Source organism: Jaculus jaculus, chromosome 17 (assembly GCF_020740685.1).
Source record: "Jaculus jaculus isolate mJacJac1 chromosome 17, mJacJac1.mat.Y.cur, whole genome shotgun sequence".
NCBI classification, from domain to species: Eukaryota; Metazoa; Chordata; class Mammalia; order Rodentia; family Dipodidae; genus Jaculus; species Jaculus jaculus.
The window spans coordinates 23,993,357-24,016,605 of record NC_059118.1 but is presented as its reverse complement, the minus strand read 5'-3'; the positions used below and the strand labels follow the sequence as shown (position 1 = coordinate 24,016,605).

The 23,249-nt window shown below is 46.1% G+C and overlaps 1 protein-coding gene across 1 annotated transcript in view; it reads right to left on the bottom strand.

The window, feature by feature from the left end:
• Bfsp2 (beaded filament structural protein 2) overlaps positions 1-23,249 on the bottom strand; it is an 86,897-nt gene that overhangs the window by 30,857 nt on the left and 32,791 nt on the right. Inside the window, exons 2-4 of the mRNA XM_012950071.2 lie at positions 15,955-16,037; positions 8,009-8,165; positions 6,106-6,267 (exon numbers count right to left, since the gene is read on the bottom strand). Of these exons, the coding sequence (XP_012805525.2) occupies positions 6,106-6,267; positions 8,009-8,165; positions 15,955-16,037 (402 nt within the window). The remainder of the gene's footprint in view (positions 1-6,105; positions 6,268-8,008; positions 8,166-15,954; positions 16,038-23,249) is intronic.

The following is a 23,249-nucleotide window of genomic DNA, read 5'->3' as shown; positions in this document are numbered from 1 at the left end:
GATTCTAGGTCCTCTCAAGTCGAGGATCAGCATCGACTATCTCAGAAGCCATTGCAGTCAAATAAACTCCTATAGCACACTCCAGCGGACCAGACCAAAAAAAAAAAAAAAAAAAATCAAAATAGAGGGCTGGAGAGATGATTGAGCAGTTAAGGGGCTTGCCTGTGAAGGCTAAGGACCCGGGTTCAATTCCCCAGTAGAGTAAGCCAGATGAACAAGGTGTCACATGCATCTGGAGTTCGTATGCAGTGGCTGGAGGCCCTGGTGTGCCCATTCTCTCTCTCACTCTGTCTCTTTCTCTCTCTCAACTAAATGAATAAAATATTAAAATAAAATATCAAGAGTTACTCATGGTCTAAAATTAGCTGAAATTAGGCTGTTTATCTAACTGTCTGAGAAATCAAGAATCTCCAAAACACAGTCAAATTTCCCAGTCTATTATCAATTGACATGCTGATGAAATTCTGTCAGGTTTAATCCAGACACAAAAAAGTAACCTTGAACTACCTGATGCTTACCAATCAGTGACTTTTTTTTCTTGTTCTGTCTCTCTGTACTCACAAGCCAAGTAACTTTGAAATGACCCACTTGCTTTTAAAAATTTTTTTTTAATTTTTATTTATTTATTAGAGAGAGAAAGAATGGGTGTGACAGGGCCTCTAGCCACTGCAAATGAATTCCAGATGCATGCACCACCTTGTGCATCTGGTTTATGTGGGTTCTGGGGAGTTGAACTTGGGCCCTTAGGCTTCAAAGGCAAGTGCCTTAACCGCTAAGCAATCTCTCCAGCCCTGCTTTTTGTTTTTATTTATGTTTTCTTCAACCCTTGTCTATAAAGCCAGTTCCCTTTGTTTATCACAACACTTATTCTGTTTCATGGACTAAAGTGCAGTCTGGTTTTAGGCTTGAAAATAAATGCACTTAGGTTCTACTGTATGAGTGATTTTTTTTCAGAACTGTGGCCAAATTCCAACAGAAATGACTAAAGGGAGACAGGACTCGTTTTGCTCACAGTTTCATAGGCTTTGGCCCGTGGTTTCTTGGCCTCAAGCACTTGGGTAGGACGTCATGGAAGGAAAAGGGGTGGAGGAGGGGCCTGTTCATTCTATGATGAACAAGAAGCAGAGTGATAGGGAGTGACCAGGGACCCGGTACGACCTTCAAGGACTGGCTGCTGGTAGTGACCCATTTCCTCCAGCTAAGCCCTGCATCCCAAAGTTTCCACTGCCTCCCCAAATAGCATCAGCAGCCTCAACCATACAAGAGTCCATGGGGGATATTTCATATTCTAGCCCTAACAGGGTCATTGAGATTGTAATTTTGTCCTGTGGTTGGAAGTGTTGGAAGCATGTGAGAATTTAGAATCCAAACCCTTTGGTCTTTCTATTACATGCCTAGACAGAAGGTCTGTAGCGAGTAGGCACATCAAGGTTTGAAAACATCTGTAAAGAAGTAATTCCAGGGGCTGGGGAGATTGCTCAGTGGTTAAGGGTGCTTTCTTGTAGTGCCTGGCTGGCCCAGGTTCAATTCCCTAGCCACCCATATAAAGCCAGACAGGCATTTGTTGGCAACAGCAAGTGACTTTGGTATGTATGTATGTATGTGTATATATATATATGTGTGTACATATATATACATACACACATATATATATACATACATACACACACATATATATACATATATATATATATATACACACAAACACACACATGCACACACACACATGCATGCTTGAGTGCACAAATAAGTAAATAAAATTTAATTTAAAAAAGTATTTTTATAACCAAACCTTTTAGATACAACAAATAGACAAGGGGAAGGTAGACTATAAGACACTCCAGATCAACCTGACTTTCTAGCAGCTGAACAAAACCACTTCAGAACCACTTCAGAAGATCAAAGACCTGGACCGTGGAGGCTCCTGACATCCAACACCATGGCTGGCAGAAATGTGGGTATTGCACGGACCTAGCCAGCCTGCTTTATACACGTCTAAGGAGTACAAACGTGCAAAGAGCTGGCACACAAGCGATGGCAAGTGCTTTCTGTACCCCTCCCTCGGGCCTCCAGGGTTCAGTGTTCCCAGCAACCCGCTGCCACGCTCCGCATGTCTGCCTGAGTGTGCCTCGAAGCCCATGCAAGGTCACCTGGCTAGCAGATGGCAGAAGACTGATGGGAGGAAATAAAAGCCCTGCTCCCTTTGCCTTCCTCCTCCTGTATGCTGTACTGTCTCCCAGCATTTCCCAGGGCTTCTGCTCCAATCTCAAGCCGCTTTCATAATACGTTGCAAGTCAGTCCCCTTCCCGGCTCCCTTATATTGACGTTTTACTGGTCCTGACGCCCTGACCTGCCCACTAAGTACCGAATAAAACATTTCCACTCCAATATTTGTCTCAAGATTGGCTTCTGGGGGACCTTAAACTAAGACATAAATTAATCATGTTAATTAATTTTCAGCCTCCTTGGGCTGAGGGGTAATTAAATGCACGTTTGCATTCTCTTTACAAAAGCTCCTGAAAGCAGCGTGTGTGTGCTAAGCCATTTTGCATTTATGCATGGCTGCCAAGAAACAGAGGAGAGACGCTCTGGACAGGCAAATGTCAGCCCCCGAGGGCACAGCCACAACTGACAAAGCTATTTATTGGAGGATTTCTGGTTGTCAGTTTTGATCTCTGTTGACAATCAGAGGAATTCACTCATTCTGCAAATATTTTCTGAGCTCTGCATCTCTGCGAGAGGCCCAGGCAGCGTTGGGCAATGAAAACAAGTACTGTCTTCTCTGAGATGTAGCTTTCAGATTACTCTATTAAAAAAAGAGAAAAAAAACCCCACTAATGAATCTGTTTAGCATTAATGTTTGCGTTTCTGTCGTGCTGATGATGGTCAAGGGAGTGAATCATAATGACTAATGATTTTCTTTTTTTTCATTTTCACACGATGCAGGATTGATTGCTGATGACTATGATCACTCAGTCCTTTGTCAGAGAAACAGTCATTCAGTGTGGCACATGTCCCTGAAGTTGGAGGACAGGAGCAAGATTGCAAGCAGCTGGGCCACTGGAATTTAGCTTTGGGAACAGAGGTAGGAGAATGATGTTGTAGCCAGCGGGATGTGATGGTAAACATGGGTAATATCAGCATTTGGGAGCTGAGGCAGGACGATAGCAAGTTCAAGAGCAGCCCGGGCTAGTTAGGGAGGCCTTGGTACCAACATGACTGTATACACGCCATGTACATAACTAATAAAAAAATTAAATTAAAATTTTAAAAAGTGTCTGTAGTGGCTTGGTTCAAGGAATTAATGGGAAATATGGGAGTAAAAGCTGATTTATGTGTGATTGAACATTTGGGGGATCCAGAATTGGGGAAGACCCTGTTGGGAGGGTCCCCGTTGGTCCTTAGGGAGCTCAGTAGATAGGACCAGAAAGGTCCTCTGAGCCCGGGGGGAGAGCTTGTCCTGTAGGCATGAGGACCTGAGCTCAATCTCCAGAACCCATGTGAAAATGCCATGAGTGATGGGGTGCACTTGCAACCCCAGCAATGAGGAGGCAGAAACAGGTAGATCTCTGGGGTTTGCTGGCCAGCCACGCTAGCCTAATCATGAGGCTAGTGGGAGACCTTATCACTCACACACACACACACACACACACACACACACACACACACACCAAAAAGATAAATGGAGTACTGGAGAGATGACTCAGCAGTTAAAGGTACTTGCTTGCAAAACCTGATGACCTGGCTTTGATACCCCAATACCCATATAAAGCCAGAGGCACAAAGTGGCACATGTGTCTGGAGTTCATTTACATTGGCAAGAGGCACTGGCCCGCTCATTCTCTCCCCCCCAACCCTAGCTTGCAAATAAATAAAATTTTGAAAATGTCTTTAAAAAAAGATAGATGGTGTTCCTGAGGAATGACAGCCAAGGTTGTCTCTGGCCTCCACATGCACACTTACGCACACACATCCACACACATGTGAACACACACACAGAAACAAAACAAAACCAAAGAAAAGTCCATCAATCCTTTGGAAGCTGTTATAACTGGTGGCTCTCAAGGCTGGATGCATGTCAGAATCATCTAGACAACTTTGGAAAAGAAAAAAGAAAAAAAGAAGTCACAAAGCCTCACTCCTGATTTAATTGCTCTGGAATGGAGTCTGGGCTCTGGCAATTTGGAAAATATTCCGAGGTACTCCTGCTGGGCTGCCAGCATTGGGAATCACCACATGAGTATCGGATCACAGTCTCTTGTCTTTCTTAACTATCTGCCTTGCTTTTCTTACCTTCTCCCCTATCTTTTCTTCTTTTCCAATGCTTGCAAGTGAGTGGCAAAGGGAGAAGGGTTCTACCTTTTGCAGTCTATTTTCTGGGGAATTCTTTGTTATTTATGAGGTTTCATAAAAATTATTTTCTTCTTAGGGATATAACTCACACTACTTAAGAAATTAACTCGAGCAACCCTCCAAAACAAGAAAGAAAGAACATCCAAGTCAGGTTCATCCCCTAAAGGCAAGCACTCTGGATCCATTAACGTGGAAGTCTGATGTGTGTAGTGGGAGATGGAAAACTGCCGCCAGAAAGCTGATTCCAGCGCACTTTCTAGTTTGGCCAGTGAGGTTTAATTTGAAGGCAGGAATCTTCCTGGTGACCTGTCGTCTCCGGCTGCTTTCAGGGGCTGTGGCGGAGCCCCAGTAGCTGATCAGACATCCAGGCCTCTCGGTCTGAAGCCTTTACTATTTGGTCTTTTACAGCCCTTGACAACATTCCGCAGACACCTTCCCCCAGTTTTACCTTTTAGGACTTCCCCATCTATCACGAACGCTTCGTGAATCGCTATTGCCTGGTTTCATTGAACACGGCAGCCTCGTTAGGTTATGGCTTAGATTTTTCTCCTTTGATTAAGCAGTTACTTTTATTATGTGTTTTTTTTTCACTCTTATAATGTTTCAGTAAGTATATCTGGACATCAATTATTTGCATTATCTTCTCCCTCTCTACTTCTCTCTTGCTCTCTCTTTCTCTCTATCCCTGTTCCTTCCTCTTATTATTCTACCTTCCTTTCCTTCTTTCTCTTCCCCTCCCCCTTCCCTCCCATCCCCTCCCTTCCTTTCCTCTCCCTCCCTCCTTCCTTCTCAATTTCTGACTCATTTCCTTCCTATCTCTTCCTTACTTCCTTTTTCTTTCTTTCTCTTTCTCTCTCACTTTGCTTTTTACCTTCTCTTTGCGTCTCCCTTCCTCTTCCCTTCCTTCCACCGTCTCTCCATGCCTTCCTTCATTTTCAGTGTTGGGGATTAAAACCAATAGACATACTAGGCAAGCCCTCTACCACTGAGCTGCCTCCTCACCCTTTGCATTTCAATTAGTTCTTTGGGGACACTGCCCAGATCACCCAGCTAGTAGGGACAAATAAGCACATGATGTAGATGATGAGGTAGCACTCAACCGTGTGTGCCAGCGTGTGCTGCTTTTACAAGGCATTGCCACTGTAAATATTCTCTTGCTTTAGATAGGCAAACACGCATTATTAATTTAATTTTGCATTTCTTCTGTGTCTGGTGAGACTGAACTCATTACTAAACAGTTTTTTTTTCCTTCTGCAGACTAACTGCCTTCACGTCTGCTCAGGGCAGGGAGGAGGATGCTGAGCCTGCCTCTGTTCTTTTTCTTTTCTTTTAAAAAATTTTTTTTGTTTATTTTTATTTATTTATTTGAGAGCGACAGACAGAGAAAGAGAGAGAGAGAGAGAGAGAAAGAGAGACAGGGAGAGGATGGGTATGCCAGGGCCACCAGCCACTGCAAATGAACTCTAGGCGCGTGTGCCCCCTTGTGCATCTGGCTAACGTGGGTCCTGGGGAAATGAGTCTCGAACCAGGATCCTTAGGCGTCACAGGCAAGCACTTAACTGCTAAGCCATCTCTCCAGCCCTTCTTTTCTTTTCTGTAGGCAGGGTCTCACTGTAGCCCAAGCTGGCCTGGAACTCACTATGTAGCTCATCAGGTTGCCCTTAAACTCATGGTGATCCTCCTCCTTCCGCTCCCCACGTGTTGGGATTATAGGTGTGAACCACCATCCTCAGCTCTAAACTCGCCTCTTACCTTAGCTTGGAGCAAGGCTCCAGTCTCCACCCGCTTCTTTTCCACGTCTTTCTCCCACTGAATTCTTATTGTCTCTAGGATGTCGTCCAGCCCAGTGCCCATGGGAACGTCCATTTGCTGCAGCTCAGACCCGGCCAGCTGTTTGTAGAGCACCTTCACATCCTGAAAGCCGCAACACACACGTCAGGTGTGGGCCGCAGGAGAAAGAAGGCAGCAACCCGGCCAGCAGCGTCAGCTCGGTGAGCCGGCCTTTGCCTCTCGTCCCGCTACGGCCAGACATGGGCTTCACCAAGACTGGCCAGTTCCCAGTCTTCCTCTTGGTATACACACCATATTCTCTTTCCAAGGATCCATTTTTTTTCCCTGTTTTTACTTTACTTTTACTGTCAACAATTTCATACATGCATATGCTGTATTTGATCCTTATTCACCTCCGATTGCCTTCTTTTATTCCCCTTTCATTCTGGCTAAATTTGTTCCCAACCAATCAGCTCTCTACTTTCATGTCTTCTTCTGTTCTTTTTGTGACCCGCTGACCGAGTGAAATTAGGGTTCCTTGCATAAGTCCTTCCTGGACTTTGTACAACTTACTAGTGGCCACACCGCTGAATACCATTACTCCCACTGTCCCAGAAACCATTCAATGCCAGTAGCTCCTTTAGGAGGTGCCAAGGATGCATTAATTTTTATTTTATTTTATTTATTTTTTTGAGGTTTTTAAAAATTTTTATTAGCATTTTCCATGATTATAAAAAAATCCCATGGTAATTCCCTCACATTAATTTTTAATATCTATTTTATTTATTTATGAGAGAGAGAAAGAGGCAGACAGAGAGAGTGAGTATGGGTGTGTCAGGGCTTCCTGCTACTGCAAATGAACTCTAGATACATGCATCACTTAGTGCATCTGGTGTTGCATGGGTACTGGGGAATTGAACCAGGGCCATCAGGCTTTGCAAGTAAGTGCCTTTAACTGCTGAGCCATCTCCCTAGCCCCAAGGATGCATTTCTTAAGCTAGACGCCACCAACCCAGCCCCAGATCAAAAATTAAAAAAAAATAAACAAACAAGCAAATAAATAAAAGCAAAAATAAAGTAAGCAATTATAGCAAAATGAAATTAGGTATAAAGTGCAGCCACACTTTGGAGATTTAACAATAACTTTGGAATCTAAGGGGTTACTGTCTTCAGTGACCTAACTGGGTGCAGGAAGCAATGGGCTTATAGTCACTAGTGAGTGTAAGGTTAGCATTGTTAAACAGGCGCTGACTCTCAATCAGAAGCATGTTGGATCATAGATGAGAGAGTGAAGTGCACGAGCTGGTTTAGTCGTAATGTCCTGCAGGGAATGGACCGCCTCACTGCTGGAGGTGCCCTCCAGTCCTGTCCCTCAAAGCTCTGACCTAATTTTACTAATGAATGTGAGGGGCCCGCAGCTCTGGGTCTAGCCTCAGAGTTACAGGGCTAACCTCCAGCAGTGTGGGAAGTGCCTGAGGTACAATACACCAAGGAGATACTTTCCCTTGTTTTTTTTTTTTTTTTTTTAATTTTCCCTTTTTTTCTTATCTTTTTGTGATTTTTTTTTTTTCTTTTGGTGCTGAGGACTGAACCCAAGGCCTTGCGGCTGCTACTCAACCCTGGGGGATACTTTCAGTTCAACGCAGGCCTCAGTACTGGCTTCTGCTTAGACCTCTTCCTCCTCCTGTCCCCAGTGATGGTTTAGCGTGTTCCCTGATGCCATTTGAGTTCGAAACTTCTGGGACCTGACCAGGGCTTTTACTACCATTTTCCTGGCAGGCCTGGGCAAGCAAGGAATAGAAGAGCTCCCATTGCCTGCTATGCCTAGCCCCCCAGGTGAGTGCCTTGCTCATGGGACCCGCACAGCAGCCCTGGCCCCACCTACCTCTTCATAGCTCCGTGACAGAAAGCCCAGCTCTTCCTTCAGACTTTGTATCTGACTCTCCAGGTCTGTCTTTGCTAGTCTTGCTTCATCGATGACTTTGTACAGAGAGCTGATCTCCTCCTCGGCTGCCTTCCGAAATGGTTGCTCATTCTCATATCTGAAGTTAAAGGAACTTAATCAGCCTAGCTAGGTGGCCCAAAAGAAAAAAAAAGTCAGATTATAGATATTACCAAAGGGCCTATGAGTGATAGACCAGGAATGTTAGTCACTGTTCGGGTAACCTTGAGTGCAGTAGCCACAGGTCAGTTTATTAACATGAAAGTGACTACAGCCAGCTTCTGATAACTACAGTCAGCTTCATGGGATGTTTGGAGCATGGTTCCTTCGAGAAGGCTGCTTCAGAAGTTGAGATTACCATGAGGGGATATAACATCTCCATCACTATTCTGAATTGTCCTGCTCATATCCAAGGATCTTCCACAAAAAACACCACTGAGGGGCTGGAGAGATGGCTTAGTGGTTAAGACACTTGCCTGCAAAGGCCCAAGGACCCAGGTTCGATTCCCCAGTACCCAAGTAAGCCAGCTACACATGCCTGAAGTTCTTTGGCAGTGTTGGGAGGCCCTGGTGTGCCCTTTCCCTCAGTCTCTCTCTTTCAAAAATAATTTTATTTTTGTTTTTTTGAGGTAGGGTCTCACTTTATCTCAGGCTGACCTGGAATTCAGTATGTAGTCTCAGGGTGGCCTTGAACTCACGGAGATCTTCCTACCTCTGCCTCCCGAGTGCTGGGATTAAAGGCGTGGGCCACCACGCCTGGCAAAAAAATATATATATTTTTAAAAGAAATGTACTTGCTAAATATCAGGCTGAGAATACCTAAATGGGGAAAGTGTTGAGATTCGCAACACTGGCTGAAACCCAAGTGGAACCTGTAGAGGAGCCAACCAGGGTCAGGCGAGCGTGGTTATCAGGGCAAGGTGGAGATGAAGCTCGGCAGGGCGCGATCTTAACCTACAAGGGGCGCTGCCGCCCAGCTCCTCCCATTTCTGGTTGTGGAAAAGTCCAGAGAAAGGGATGCCCGAATTTGTATGTGAAAAACCCAGAAATTTCAAAGGTGTGTAACGGTTAGTGGTAGAGTGTTTACCTCTCATATGAGAGGACATAGATGGGATCCACAGCACCACAGAAGCAAAACAAAACCAAAAGGCAAACCATTACAACTTTCGTAATAGCATGTAGATGTGTGAGCACAACACACCTCCATCTAAAACCGTCCACTTTTGGCTTTCCATCCTAGTTCACATAATCTCTGGTTTACAGCAAGGCCTTCTTTTTGATTAAAAATATTTAATTTTTTATTTGTGTGTGAGAGATGCAGTTTTTTTTTGATTTTTCGAGGTAGGGTCTCACTTTAGCTCAGGCTGACCTGGAATTCACTATGTAGTTTCAGGGCAGCCTCGAACTCATAGTGATCCTCCTACCTGTGCCTCCCAAGTGCTGGGATTAAAGGCGTGCACCAACCACGCCTGGCTTGAGAGGCAGATTTTAGTGAGAGCGACAGACAGAGAGAAAGAGGCAGAAAGAGAGAGAGAGAGAGAGAGAGAGAGAGAGAGAGAGAGAGAGAGAGAGAGAATGGGCGCGCCAGGGCCTCTAGCCACTGCAAACGAACTCCAGATGCGTGCACCCCCTTGTGCTAAGGTGGGTCCTGGGGAATCGAGCCTCGAACCGGGGTCCTTAGGCCTCACAGACAAGCGCTTAACTGCTAAGCCATCTCTCCAGCCCTCAAATTTTTTCTTATAAGAGTTTATGTCTTCATTCTTATAAAAGGATGGGTCTAACCCTCTGGAATGCCCAAAGTCACTCTAATCCTTCCTCTGACAGTCTTACAAATATTCAGAGGGCCACCCTCACCCCAAACCCTATCTTCTGCAGGCTAGGCACCTTCCTCCACTCTTTAAGGCAAAATGTGCTGTATCCCTATCATCAAGACAGGGCCTATGTCCTTCCCAACTTTGCTCTCCCAGCGCCCAGCTCCAGGCATGAGATACGCTTGTGCAGTGGTTAGAAAGGCCGTCATTGACCCGTGTCTGATGAAAGTGTGACACAGAGAACTGACATTGCCCAAAGAGCTCCGAGTCCTGTGAGGCTCGCTGTATCTGCCCCTCTATTTACCGCCCCCCCCCCCGATTCTTTTCACTGTGGACTCTATGATTGCTTTTGTTGTCTGGTTGTTTCTTTGAATGTTTGCTTATGTGATTTTCACCATCTGGTTCTGTGGCTAACACCAAGCTTCTTGGCAGCTAGAAGCCCAGGGTGCTTTTTACAAGAGCTCCTTTTAACTCATTTTCCCCACCCTGTGGAGGTACACCTGGTGTTCGAATCCCAAAGGAGAAGTTCACAGTTGTTCTTTTTCTATTTCACTGGCTCATTGTCCCATGTGTTGAGGTCATTTTGAGTCCAAATTTTGGTTTTCTTTTCTTCACAGGCCATCTTGACTTTGTTATTACCTACAATTTTTTTTTTTTTTTTTTAAGAATAAAGTTTATTTCAAAGCAAGAGTAAGAAAAGCAGAGAGGATGGACTCCTCAGTGAGGAAGGTGTTCCAAAGCTGGGGAATCCAGCAGCCGCTGTGGGAGCCGGGCTTTTATCCAATGAGGGAAGCCCAGCCACCCAGCGTCCATGACTGGTCAGTTTAAATGAACGGGAAGATGCTGGTTGGTTCATCCAGCATGCGTTGGTCAGGCCCCAGACAACCTGCCAAGCCAGCCCACCAGCAGGAAAATTCACTTAGGCAAAGTGGGGACACTGCCTTTGCCACCTTGGGTCAAAATATAACCGCAGCCACCTACCAAGGGCCCCCTTTCCCCCTATCTGTCTGCCTAGCCAAGGAAACTGTCTAGCTCCTGTCAAGTTTCAGCCCTCACCCTCAGAGCCACCCTAACTGCTGTTAGGGAAATGGGGGTGATGAACACTCTTTACTGCTTTATGCTGATAAGGGGGTGATGTTAGGTCACAGCAGTCGGGGTTCCTCTGGAGGGAGGGCTATCTGAAAGTCCACCTACCATGTACTTAACCACACTTGCTTTAAAAAAAATTAGAAAAAAATATTTGAGAGAGAGAGAATGGACATGCCAGAGCCTCCTCCACTTCAAACATGTTCGAGACACATGTGCCATTTTGTGCTTCTGGCTTTACAGGGCACTGGGTAATCAAACCCATGCCATCAGGTTTTGCAAGCAAGCCCCTTTGACCACTGAGTCATCTCGCCAGCCCCACCCTTGCTTTTATGTATCTTGCAATTTAAAATAGTGTATGAGCTAGGAATGTGGCTCACAAGTAGAGTGTGGGGCAGGCCCTGTGTTTGATCCTTGGTACCCTTCCCCCCAAATCAAGGGCAGAGTCCTGGGGTATGCCACCAGACTTACCTGAGACCTAAACTTCCACCTTTGATTCAGCTCCCAGGGAATGGCTTCTGAAACATTTTTCTAAGAACATTTTATTTATTTATTTTAGAGAGAAATACAGAATGGGTGTGCCAGGGCCTCTAGCCACTGTATACTAACTCACTAACTCCATACACTTGCGCCACCTTGTGTATCTGGGTTTATGTGAGCACAGGGGAATTGAACCTGGGTCCCTTGGCTTTGCAGGCAAGCCCCCTAACCTCTAAGCTATCTCTCTAGCTCCTCTGAAGCATTTTTCTATACCCTTTCTGAATTTAGATTTTTTAAAAAAGGTTTTTTTGTTTATTTACTTGAGAGCAACAGACAGAGAATGAGGGGGGGAGAGAGAGAGAGAATGGGCCCACCAGGGCTTCCAGCCACTGCAAACGAACTCCAGACGCGTGCGCCCCCTTGTGCATCTGGGTAACGTGGGTTCTGGGGAATTGAGCCTTGAACTGGGGGTCCTTAGGCTTCACAGGCAAGTGCTTAACCACTAAGCCATCTCTCCAGCCCTGAATTTAGATTTTTATATGTCAATGCATTCTTTTTTTTTTTTTTTTTTTGGTTCTTCAAGGTAGGGTCTCACTCTGGCCCAGGATGCCCTGGAATTCACTATGTAGTCTCAGGGTGGCCTCAAACTCATGACAATCCTCCTACCTCTGCCTCCCGAGTGCAGGGATTAAAGGCATGTGCCACCACACCTGGCCTGTCAATGCATTCTTTATAAAAGATTGTGTTTTCATTAACATCTTGAAATTTGTGTGTCTATGTGTGCTGGGGTTGAACCCAAGGCCTTGGTTAAGCTAAGCATCTATTCTAGCATTGAGCCAAACTCAAGGTCCTTCAATCATAACACTTTAGTCCTTTTGAGAAATCAAACCTCCTTTCTACAGATAACATGGGTAGGGTTAAAATTTAAAAGCTCTTGGAGGCTGGAGAGGTGGCTGAGCGGTTCAGCGCTTGCCTGTGAAGCCTAAGAACCCGGGATCAAGGCTCGATTCCCCAGGACCCACGTTAGCCAGATGCACCAGGGGGCGCATGCATCTGGAGTTTGTTTGCAGTGGCTGGAAGCCCTGGAGCACCCATTCTCTCTCTCTCTGTGTCTCTCTGCCTCCTTCTCTCTCTGTCACTCTCAAATAAATAAATAAAAATGAACAAAAAAAAAAATTCAAAAAAAAAAAAAAAAAGCTCTTGGGCCTTGGGACATGGCTAAGTGGTTAAAGGTACTTGCCTGCAAAACCGTATGCCTGGATTCAACGCCCCAGCACCCAAGTAAAGCCAGGTGCAACGTGGCGCATGCGTGTGTGATCTCAGTGTGCTAGGGCAATGGGAGCCGGAGCCCTGAGACTCCGAAACTTGCTGGCCAGCTAGTCCGATGTTTTCTCGCAGTCTGGCAGGTTATTTGCAGCAGCAAGAGAACCTGTCTCAAAGAAGGTGGAGCACAGACACCTCAAAGCTATCCCCTGGTCCACACCCCCCCCCCCACACACACCCATACTAAATAGTTTTTTTAAAAATCTTTTTATATAAAATAACCTTTAAGGGGCTGGAGAGATGGCTTAGTGGTTAAGCGCTTGCCTGTGAAGCCTAAGGACCCAGGTTTGAAGCTCGATTCCCCAGGTCCCACGTTAGCCAGATGCACAAGGGGGCGCACGCGTCTGCAATTCATTTGCAGTGGCTGGAGGCCCTGGTATGCCCATTCTCTCTCTCTATCTATCTCTGTTGCTCTCAAGTAAATAAATAAACAAAAAAATTAAAAATAAATAAAATAAAATAAACTTTAAATTGCTACTATAACCCACCCATGCTATCCGGATTGGTCTGTGTGCATGCACACTGAGAGTCCCTGGTGTCTCTGAAGTTCTGTTTGTCTCGCCTCCCCTGGAAGCTTCCCTTTAAGGACACGCATCCTTCTGCACTACAGGGGTCTTAGGTTATCTGTGGAGCGCTTTTTGGTAATCTCCTTCTAAGGCTCTGAAATATCCCGCGATGTCTCCCAAGGCTGCTGTTGAGCTTTGAGTCTCCACTTGCTCTTTCCCTTTCCCCGGCTCTGTGGGCTTCAGCCAGCACCTCCGGTCTGGAGATGCAGGCCACAGTGGCCCAGTGAACCATCTCTCCAGCCCAGAAACATTCTCTGAAACAGTCACCCCATCCCTCATCTGTGTGCCCAACTTCTGGAACACCCCTTCCCACAGAATACCAGAAGTACTCTGCTCATCCATAAAAGAATCTCCTTCCTTTTGCTTCTCCACTAGGCCAGTGTTTCCCCAATGTCACTCATGTTTACAATTGTGCCCTAAATGCATATCCCAGAGTCACTATTTACTGTCTATTTTTTCCTTAAATGTGTCTACTTAAAAAGCAAAACCTAAATAAAGTCTGAAAGTTCTTTATATAAAATAAACCTTACATTGCTATGACAAATGGGCCAACAGCGGAAAGAAACTGCCCCATAGATCATAAATAGAAGTAGCCATAAAGATAAATATGTAATTGGTAACAATAAAATGTTTGGCCAGGTGTGGTGGCACACACATAAAAAAAATTATAGAGAGCAAGAGAAAGAGAGTGAAACACACACAGAGGGAATTGGTGCGCCAGGGCCTCAGCCACTGCAATTGAACTCCAGACGCTTGCGCCACCTAGTGCGCATGTGTGACATTGCACTTGCATCACCTTTATGCACGGGCTTACATGGGATCAGGAGAGACACTGAACATGCGTCCTTAGGCTTCACAGGCAAGTGCCTTAACCACTAGCCCATCACTCCATCCTGGTACAGACCTTTAATCCCAGCACTTAGGAGGCAGAGGTAAAAGGATCACTATGAGTTTAAGGCCAGCCTGAGACTACATAGTGAATTCCAGGTCAGCCTGGGCTAGAGTGAGACCCGATCTCAAAATTAATAAAAGAATAAAATGTTAGGGGATGGGAAGATGGTTCAGCAGTTAAAGGTGCTTGAGTGAAAGCCTAATGACCCCAATTAATTCCCAACTTTTCTATATAAAGTGGCATAAGCATCTGACTTATTTGCAGAGACAAGGAGCCCTGGTGCTTTTGCATGTGTGTGTGTGTGTGTGTGTGTGTGTGTATGTGTGCAGCATGCATGTGCACACACACATATAAATTAAAATTAAGAAGATCAAAATGTTTGTGTTTGTATCATTTAAAATAACTATCTGTGAGACAGTAAAATCTCAGTGTAGTGCTTCTTGGTTCCTGGCTATGCATTAAGATCACTGAAGCTATCTCCAAGGGCTGTGCTTTCATTTGTCTGTGCAGCTTGCGCATTGGCTTTAATTTAATTTAATTTAATTTTGAGATAGGGTCCCTCATAGCCTGGGCCTGCCTCAAACTCTTACTGTGGTGCCTTGAATTTCTGACCCTTCGGCCGCTGCCTCCAAGTTGCAGGGATTACAAAGCGCTTGGGATGGGGTTTCACTATGTTGCCCAGGCTGGCTCAGCAGTCCTGCCCCTTTAGCCTCACAGGTAGCTGGGATTACAGATGTGCAACACTGCACCTGGCCATGCACTGGTATCTTACCTTGTCTAGGTTAGCAGAGCATGGGTGATCCACGCCTATCAGCGGGCACTTGAAAGGTGGAGGCGTGAGGATCAGGAGTTCAAGGCCAGCTTCTACTACATATCAAGTTTGAGGCTAGCCTGAGCTACATGAGAACCTTTCTTAAAAAAAAAAAAAGAAAGAAAGAAGCTGGGCCTGGTGGTGCATGCCTTTAATCCCAGTACTCGGGAGGCAGAGGTAGGAGGATTGCCATGAGTTCGAGGCCACCCTGAGACTCCATAGTGAATTCCAGGTCAGCCTGGGCTAGAGTGAGACCCTACCTCAAAAACACAAAATAAGGGCTGGAGAGAGACAGCTTAGTGGTTAAGGTGCTTGTCGATGAAGCCTAAGGATACATGTTCAGCTCTCCAGGTCTCATGTAAGCCAGACGCACAAAGGCGAGGCAAGCGCAAGGCCACACATGCCCACTAGGCAGTGTAAGCATCTGGAGCTCCATTGCAGCGGCTGAGGCCCTGGTGCACCAATTCTCTCCCTCTCTTTAAAATTAAAAAAAAAAGTTAAATTAAAAAAATAAAATAAGATAAAAAAGAGACCTCAAAAACAAAACCAAAATAAATAAATAAATAAATAAATAAAGGCCCAGGTAATTCTAATAGCAGCCAGATTGGAGAAGCCCTTCTCCGAACCAATAGTTCTCAGCGTATGGTCTGAGGAGCCACAGGATCTTATCACTCGGAACTTGTTGAAGACATGAAAGCTGACCCAGCTTCAGCCCTGTGGAATCAGAAACTTGGGATGGAGCCTAGCCATCTGGGTTTGCTGGAAAGGTGACTGATTTTGACGTACATTAGGGTTTGAGAACCTTGCTCTAACCAGGAGATCCTAGACATGATCTTTAAACTCTTGGGGCTTTTTTTTTTTTTTTTTGTCAGCATTGTTTGCATTTGGGAGGGACTGTCCCCTCTGCTACAAGGCATTACCTCTCTTTAAAGTCGTCTGCGCCGGCCTGGACAGTCTCCATCTGTAGCATGAGCCGAGCATTTTCCAGCACCGCCTCGCCCACCTGGAACGACACACACCAAAGAGACAGGGTTGCTTACCACTATGACCTGCATGGGTCACGGAGCTGATGGATCTTTCATAGCAGCAAGTATTTTTAGAATGAGTTCCTCTTTTTGCAGGTGGTGGTTGGGGCAGGTGGGGGGAGGGGAGAAGTATAAATCTGGGTACCTTTTAAGAGTTTTTAAGAGTTAGGTTTTGGGGACAAAATGGGGACTCCAAGATGCAATAGTTGACAGTCTCTGTCCCAGAGCTCTTGCCTCAGCCACGACAGAGTTCTGGCCCCTTCAGCTCAGCTGAGCAGCTCTTAACATCACATGGTCAGGAGTGCCTCTGAGGCTGACGCCATGTCTAGATTAGCATGGTCTAGTATTACTTCCTGTGGTGATGAGAATTTCCCCTGTGTGTGCTGTCCAGCCTGGTGGCCACAGATGGCTACTGAACATTCAAGATGCAACAAGGGGGACTGAGGAGCTGAAACCAGCAGTTTATTTAACTATATTTAATTGACATAGAAATAATCTCACTTGGCTAGAGACTACCATATAGGACAGTGTGACCTCAGAAATTCATGTGTGCATGGCAACGTTACAATGTACGTGTAGCTTGGCATTCAGTGAGCCTTGAAGAATGATTCTCAGATGAGGTCAGGTGCATTCAGGGTGGTATGGTCATAGACATTGAGGAATGATTTTCAAAGCAGGTTCTCCAGTTCCTGAGCCCCCCCCCCAACAGGTGCCACAGGTGGGATTGCTAAAAGGTCTCATGTCAACCTGAGAAATACATGTATGTGAGTATACACATATATGTGAGTTAAGCTACTTTAAAGAATATTTGTTGTTTAATTATTGATCTTTTAAAATTTATTTTATTTTTATTTATTTGAGAGAGAGAGAGAGAGAGAGGCAGACACAGAGAGAGAATGGGCCCACCAGGGCCTTTAGCCATTGCAAACAAACTTCAGGCACATAGAACACCTTGTGCATCTGGCTTACGTGGGTCCTGAGGAATTGAACCTGGATCCTTTGGCTTTGCTGCTATGCCATCTCTCCAGCCCTGTTTATCTATTTTGAGACAGGGTCTTGCTTTGCGGCCCAGGCTGGCCTCAAACTCACGGTTCTGCTGCCTCCCAGTGCTGGGATTACAGGCACACACCACTACGTCTAGCCAAGAATCTTTTTTAAAGTATTTATTTGTTTCTGTGTGTATGTGTGTTCGGTGTACATGTGTGTATGCATGTTCATAAGTGTGTGGGCACACCTGTGTATGAAGGTGTGTAGGCATCTGTGCCTGTGGAGGCCAGAGGCTGATGTTTCATGTCTTCCTCAATTGCTCTCCAACTTCTTCTCCTCCTCCTCTTCTTCTTTCTCTTCCACTTCTCTTATTAGCTTTTTTGAGGTAGGGTCTCACTTTAGCTCAGGCTGACTCAGTACTCCGTATTCCTAGGTTAGCCTCAAACTCATGGCCAACTCATGTTTTCGAGACGGGGTCTTTCTCAGAAGCTAGGGCTTACGCATTCAGTTTGACCAGCTAGCCAGCAAGCCCTAGGGCATCCTTTTGCCTCCATCCCCCAGCGCTGGGGTCACAGGCATACAGTCAACTTTCACACAGGGGCAGAGGACCACAACTCAGGTCCTCACACTTGTGTGGTGAGCCCTGTACCCAGTGAACCATCTCCTTAGCCTCGAGAATTTTTATTTTTATTTATTTTTTAAGGTTTTATTTATTTATCTGATAGAGAAAGGGGGAGAGAAAGAGAGAGAGAGAGAGAATGAGCATGCCAGGGTCTCCAGCCACTGCAACCAAACTCCAGACATGTGTGCCCCCTTGTGCACCTGGCTAATGTGGGTCCTGGGGAATCGAACCAGAGCCCTTGGGCTTTGCAGGCAAATGCCTTAACCACTAAGCCATCCCTCCAGCCCAATAATTTTTCTTTTTTGTTGTTCATTTTTATTTATTTATTTGAGAGTGAGAGAGAGAGAGAATGGGCGTGCCAGGGCCTCCAGCCACTGCAAATGAACTCAGACGCGTGCACCCCCTTGTGCATCTGGCTGACGTGGGACCTGGGGAACCGAGACTCGAACCGGGGTCCTTAGGCTTCACAAGCAAGCGCTTAACTGCTAAGCCATCTCTCCAGCCCAAGAATTTTTATTTTTAATTGAGAGTAATTATATATATTTATGGAGAACAATCTGATTCTTAAAAATATGTTTTACATTATAGGATGATTAACTCATGCTAATTAGCTTGCTCAACATCACTAATTATCAGCAAAATGCAAATTACAACCACAAAGAGATATCACCTCACAACCATCAGGATGTCTATTATTAAAGTGATGAAAGATAACAAGTGCTGGCAACAATGGGAAGAAGAGGGAACCCTTGCACTCTGAGGATGGAAGAATTAACACAGCCGTTATGAAAAGCAATGTGGACGTTCCTGAAAAAAAGCTAGAACTAGGAAGATCAGGATGCAACTCAATTGGCAGATATTTTCCTGGCTTAAAAGTCCCACCTTGGTACAGCTGAGTGTTTCTTGCTTACTTATTTATTTATTTTTATATTTTAAGATTTATGTATTTATGTGAGAGAGAGGGAGAGAGAATGGGTGCACTGTGCAAATGAACTTCAGACATATGCGCCACCTTGTGCATCTGGCTTATGTGGGTCCTGGGGAATCAAACTTGGGGCCTTTGGATTCGAAGACAAGTGTCTTAATCACTAAGCCATCTCTCCAGCCCATGTTTATTTATTTTGAGTATGTACGTATGTAATTTTCATTACTGGGGATTTAACTCATCACTTATACATACTATGCAAGTACTGTATGATTCAATCCTCTTTTTTCTTTCTTTCTTCTTCTTTTTTTTTTTTTTTCCAAGGTAGGCTTTCACTCTGGCTCAGGCTGACCTGAAACTCACTCTGTAGGTGGCCTCGAACTCTCGGCAATCCTCCTACCTCTGCCTCCCAAGTGCTGGGATTAAAGGCATGTACCACCACCACACCCGGCTCTTTTTTTTTTTTTTTTCTTGAGGTAGGGTCTTCCTCTAGTCCAGGCTGACCTGGAATTCACTATGGAGTCTCAAGTTGGCCTTGAACACATGGCAATCCTCCTACCTCTGCCTCCTGAGTGCTAGAATTAAAGGCATGTGCCACCATACCCGGCTCTCTTTTAATTTTTATGTTTATTTTTGATTGATTTATTTATCTGAGAGAGAGAGAGAGAGGTAATGGGCACCCCAGAGCTTCTAGCCACTGCAAACCCTAAATGCACATGCCACTTGTGCATCTGGCTTTATGTGGGCACTGGGGAACCAAACCCGGGTTGTTAGGCTTTACAGGCAAGTGCCTTAACTGCTGAGCCACCCCTCCATGCCAGTTCCTACTTCTTTTTGTAAACATGGACTCCGGAAGTTGGCAGAAAACTCAAAAGAAAAGGCAAACCGTGGGTGGTGGGAATGGATACTTTCCTGGAAAAGTCGAAGGAAGGTTGGAATCAGAGGCACAGAACTGACCCTGGCGTTTTGGATACGTTTATTTTCCAGCTAACGTTCCCCAAAAGTTTTCGCTTAGCCTTGTCCTGCGACAACACTATCCTGTGTGTGCTTTTGTGACTTTCCTCGCGTCAACTGCAAACTCCCCCTACATAGGAGGGTGCTTAGATCAACCCATAAAGGGACTGCATAGCAAATGCAGAACGCTTGGGGGTGAGGGGAGGGGAGGCTGGTGGCCCCGGCTCTGCTCCTCCGACCTGAGTTCTTATTCTGGCTTGAGAACGGGACACCTTCTGGGGTAACGTGGACACCGCACCGCAGATAGGGAGGCCCTGACCAAATGTCTGTTCTTGGGGCTGTGCAGGACCAGGGCAAGGGAGAGGCTGCAGGCTCTCCTACTCTTTTTGCTTTTGTTTAGTAACAACTAGGGGTTTATTCCACCCTCAAGTGGAAGCTAATCATAGGCCCCAACTTGCCAAAGTACAGCTAACTGGCCCTGCTTTTCCATCCTCTTCCCAGACAGGGATCCTAAAATAAACCAACAGGCTCCACTCTGCAGCCACAGAGAGCCTGCACTGTTCTCTGGCCATCATCCCTAGCGAGGCGGAGGCACCTCCTTCACAGAGGTTAGTGGTTCCTCAGCCTCCCCAGCTGGAGAAAAGTCCAGTCATGTGACATGAGGGGGGCCAGAACCTTCCCTGAGCATTAATTAGCACATACTCAGAACCGGGACAGTAGTCCAAAGAGGTTCCAACCAGCAGCAAAGAAGGGTTGCTGAGCCTGCTGGGAACAGGCTCCGCCCGGGCAAACCTTCATAAAATCTTCCCCAGGGCTTCGGAAAGGAAAGGCAATCCCGTTTATTGACTACAGCTGTGCTCAGGATTGCGCTAGAAATTGGCTTACCATGGTTGGGAGAGTAGGTCATAAAATATTTCAAACGTTCGTTGTGCTGGCTGTTAAGCAGGCCACTATGAAAAATTAAATGATGTAAGCTTACAATGAAATATTTTAAAAAGGTGATGAATACTGAAATACAAGGGCAGTTCTCCACGCGTCCTAGCTGTTTTGTTTCGAGAGCTACCTCTGCTCGGGAGGTGACGCGCTCTGATCCCGTGTGGACGGTGGAAGCGCTGCGTGCGGGCGCGGTATGCACCTCTCTTCCCAGCTCTGCTTTCAGTGATGCCATGTCTGTAGCTTGATGCCAGCCGTGGGGAGAATATTTACACCAGGGAAACTGGCCAACACCATGATCCACAGGATTTATTTATGGAGAGTTCATACGGACTGTTCCCCATATCGAATGGGGTGCACGACGCCTACCATGACCTCATTAAGTGTTCAAGGCGCCCCTTCAGACTGCCGACACACTCAATTGACTGGTGAGAACAGTGAGGTTCAGAGAGTTTAAAGTCGACTCAACTCACAGAGTGGAGAGTGGCACAACCAGCGTGTCACCCCAACCCGGTCTACGTGTGCACAGCCTAGCCATTGTCTTTGAACGCCAAAGGCCCTTCAGAACCAAGAGAGACTCTTTGGCATTGTGTTGTCTTTGTTTTGATATGCAGAATAGTCAGGGCTCCTGGGCCCACTTTGGGTCATATCATGACCACGAAGAGAGACGTTGCCTGCATGGTTTGAGGACACTCGCCTGATCCAACACAACCGTAGCAGTGACCTTCTCATTGCTGGGGTTAAACACCCAACCAGAGCAGCTGGCGGCAGGAAAGGTTTTATTCTGGCTTACAGTCTCAAGGGGAAGTTCCACTACGGCAGGGAAAGCATGGTTAGAGCGGACAGCTAGCCGGGTGTCACATCTCCACAGCAGCAGGAAGGAAGTAATCTAAACAGCAGGCTTGGAGCTGAGCCATGTGACCCCCCAAAGCTGGCCCCTAGAGACACGCCTCCTCCAACAAGGCTCTATTTCTCAAAGGCCCCACAACGTTCCTCAATTGCTATGAGCTTGGGATCGAGTATTGAAACCCATGAGCCTGTGGGAGACATTTCATTCAAACCACCGCACCAACCCGACCCAGCACAACAGTACCTGACCATCATCTGCTTCAAACCCCTCAGCCTTCTTTCAAAAGCCTTGCAAGTAGAGAGGAGCTGGGGGGAGGGAGAAAAAGGTCGGGGGGCAGATCCATATGCCCACAGAACTTTGACTTTTCTGGGAGAAGAACGATCTGTTCTATTCTAAGCTATGAGAGATGTGCATTAATTATCTGGGTCTGATTTAGGGTTGACGTGGATGCAAGTGGTAATGGTCTCCCTGGTCAGCATTCTTTCCAGCGGAGAAGGCAATGAAATCACCAGATGTTAGGATGCGTCGTCATCTGGCTGGTGTTATGAATGCAAGGATAGCTACTCATAACCCTGGAGCTGTGGCTGGCTTCCTCTCCAGCTGGAAAAAAATGTCTACACGACTGAAATAGTGGCCTGCTGGAGTGACTTTGAGGGGAAAACTGGCAGCTTTGCTTCAGGGAGCGCTGGAAGGATCACCAGGGGCATTCCTCTCTTCAGACTCTCCTGCTTTGAAACGTCACCATCATCGCTGTGTGATTGAATACCCGGCTCTTGTTAAAAAGAGAGCTATCCCCTTGGGCTGGGGAGATGGCTCAGGAGTTAGGAACGCTTGCCACTTTTGCATGAGAACCCATGAGCCCCAGAACCCATGTAAAAAGCTGGGTGTGTCACGCACATCTGTAATCCCAGTCCACAGGGGGCAGTGGTGGAGAAGAGAGATTCACTGGGGCTCACTGGATGGACAGAAGCTCAGGGTTGAGGGAGAGACTCTGTCTCAAGGTTGGTATACATGGAGAGTGATAAAAGAAGGATGCCTAGCATCTTCCTCTGGCCTCTGTGCATGTATCTGCACACACACATGCATATACTACGTCTTCTCCTGAAAGTATCCACACATCTGGACCACCTCACTGCTGTGGGCCATGATCTCTGATCTCCATCTTACCATATTCAGCATCAACACACTGCAGGAAATGACAATCTTCTCTTATCCTTTTCAAAAGGTTATTAGAGAGAGACAGACAGACAGACAGACAGAGGGAGAGAGAAATTGGTGTGCCAGGGCCTCAGCCACTGAAATTGAACTCCAGATGCTTGCACCACCTAGTGGGCATGTGCGACCTTGCGCTTGCCTCGCCTTTGTGCATCTGGCTTACATGGGATCTGGAGTCTTGAACATGAGACCTAAGGCTTTGCAGGCAAGCGCCTTAAACGTTAATCCATCTCTCCAGCCCTTTTATTCTTGATCCCAGCTCCTCTACTCACTAGCTTGGACTACTTATTTCAAGTAAGTTACACTAAGATCTGGTTTCTTCATCCTCAGTTACATTCCCTGCCTCCTGAGGTAGCTATGAGAATTGAATGAGCCAAGCAGACCGAAAGCACTCAGCAGACTGCCTAGCGCAGGGTGACTATTCCACGAATGGAGGGCCCATGAGTGGTGACCATTGTAGTTACTTTTATTTGCCTTTGTACAAAGCAGTTGTTCAATGGGAATTGGATGAATTAGATAGGTTGGCACATCTTGTTATTGTTTCTACTCTACCTGTCCTGCCCCACCCTCTCCTCCTTGTTTTTTGTGCCAGGGGTTGAACCCAGGACCTCACAAATGCTAAGGACTCTCTCCAACACTGAGCTAGACCCCTGGTCACCCTCTCCACACTGTTTGAATGCATAGGCAATTGAAGGAAGACTTCT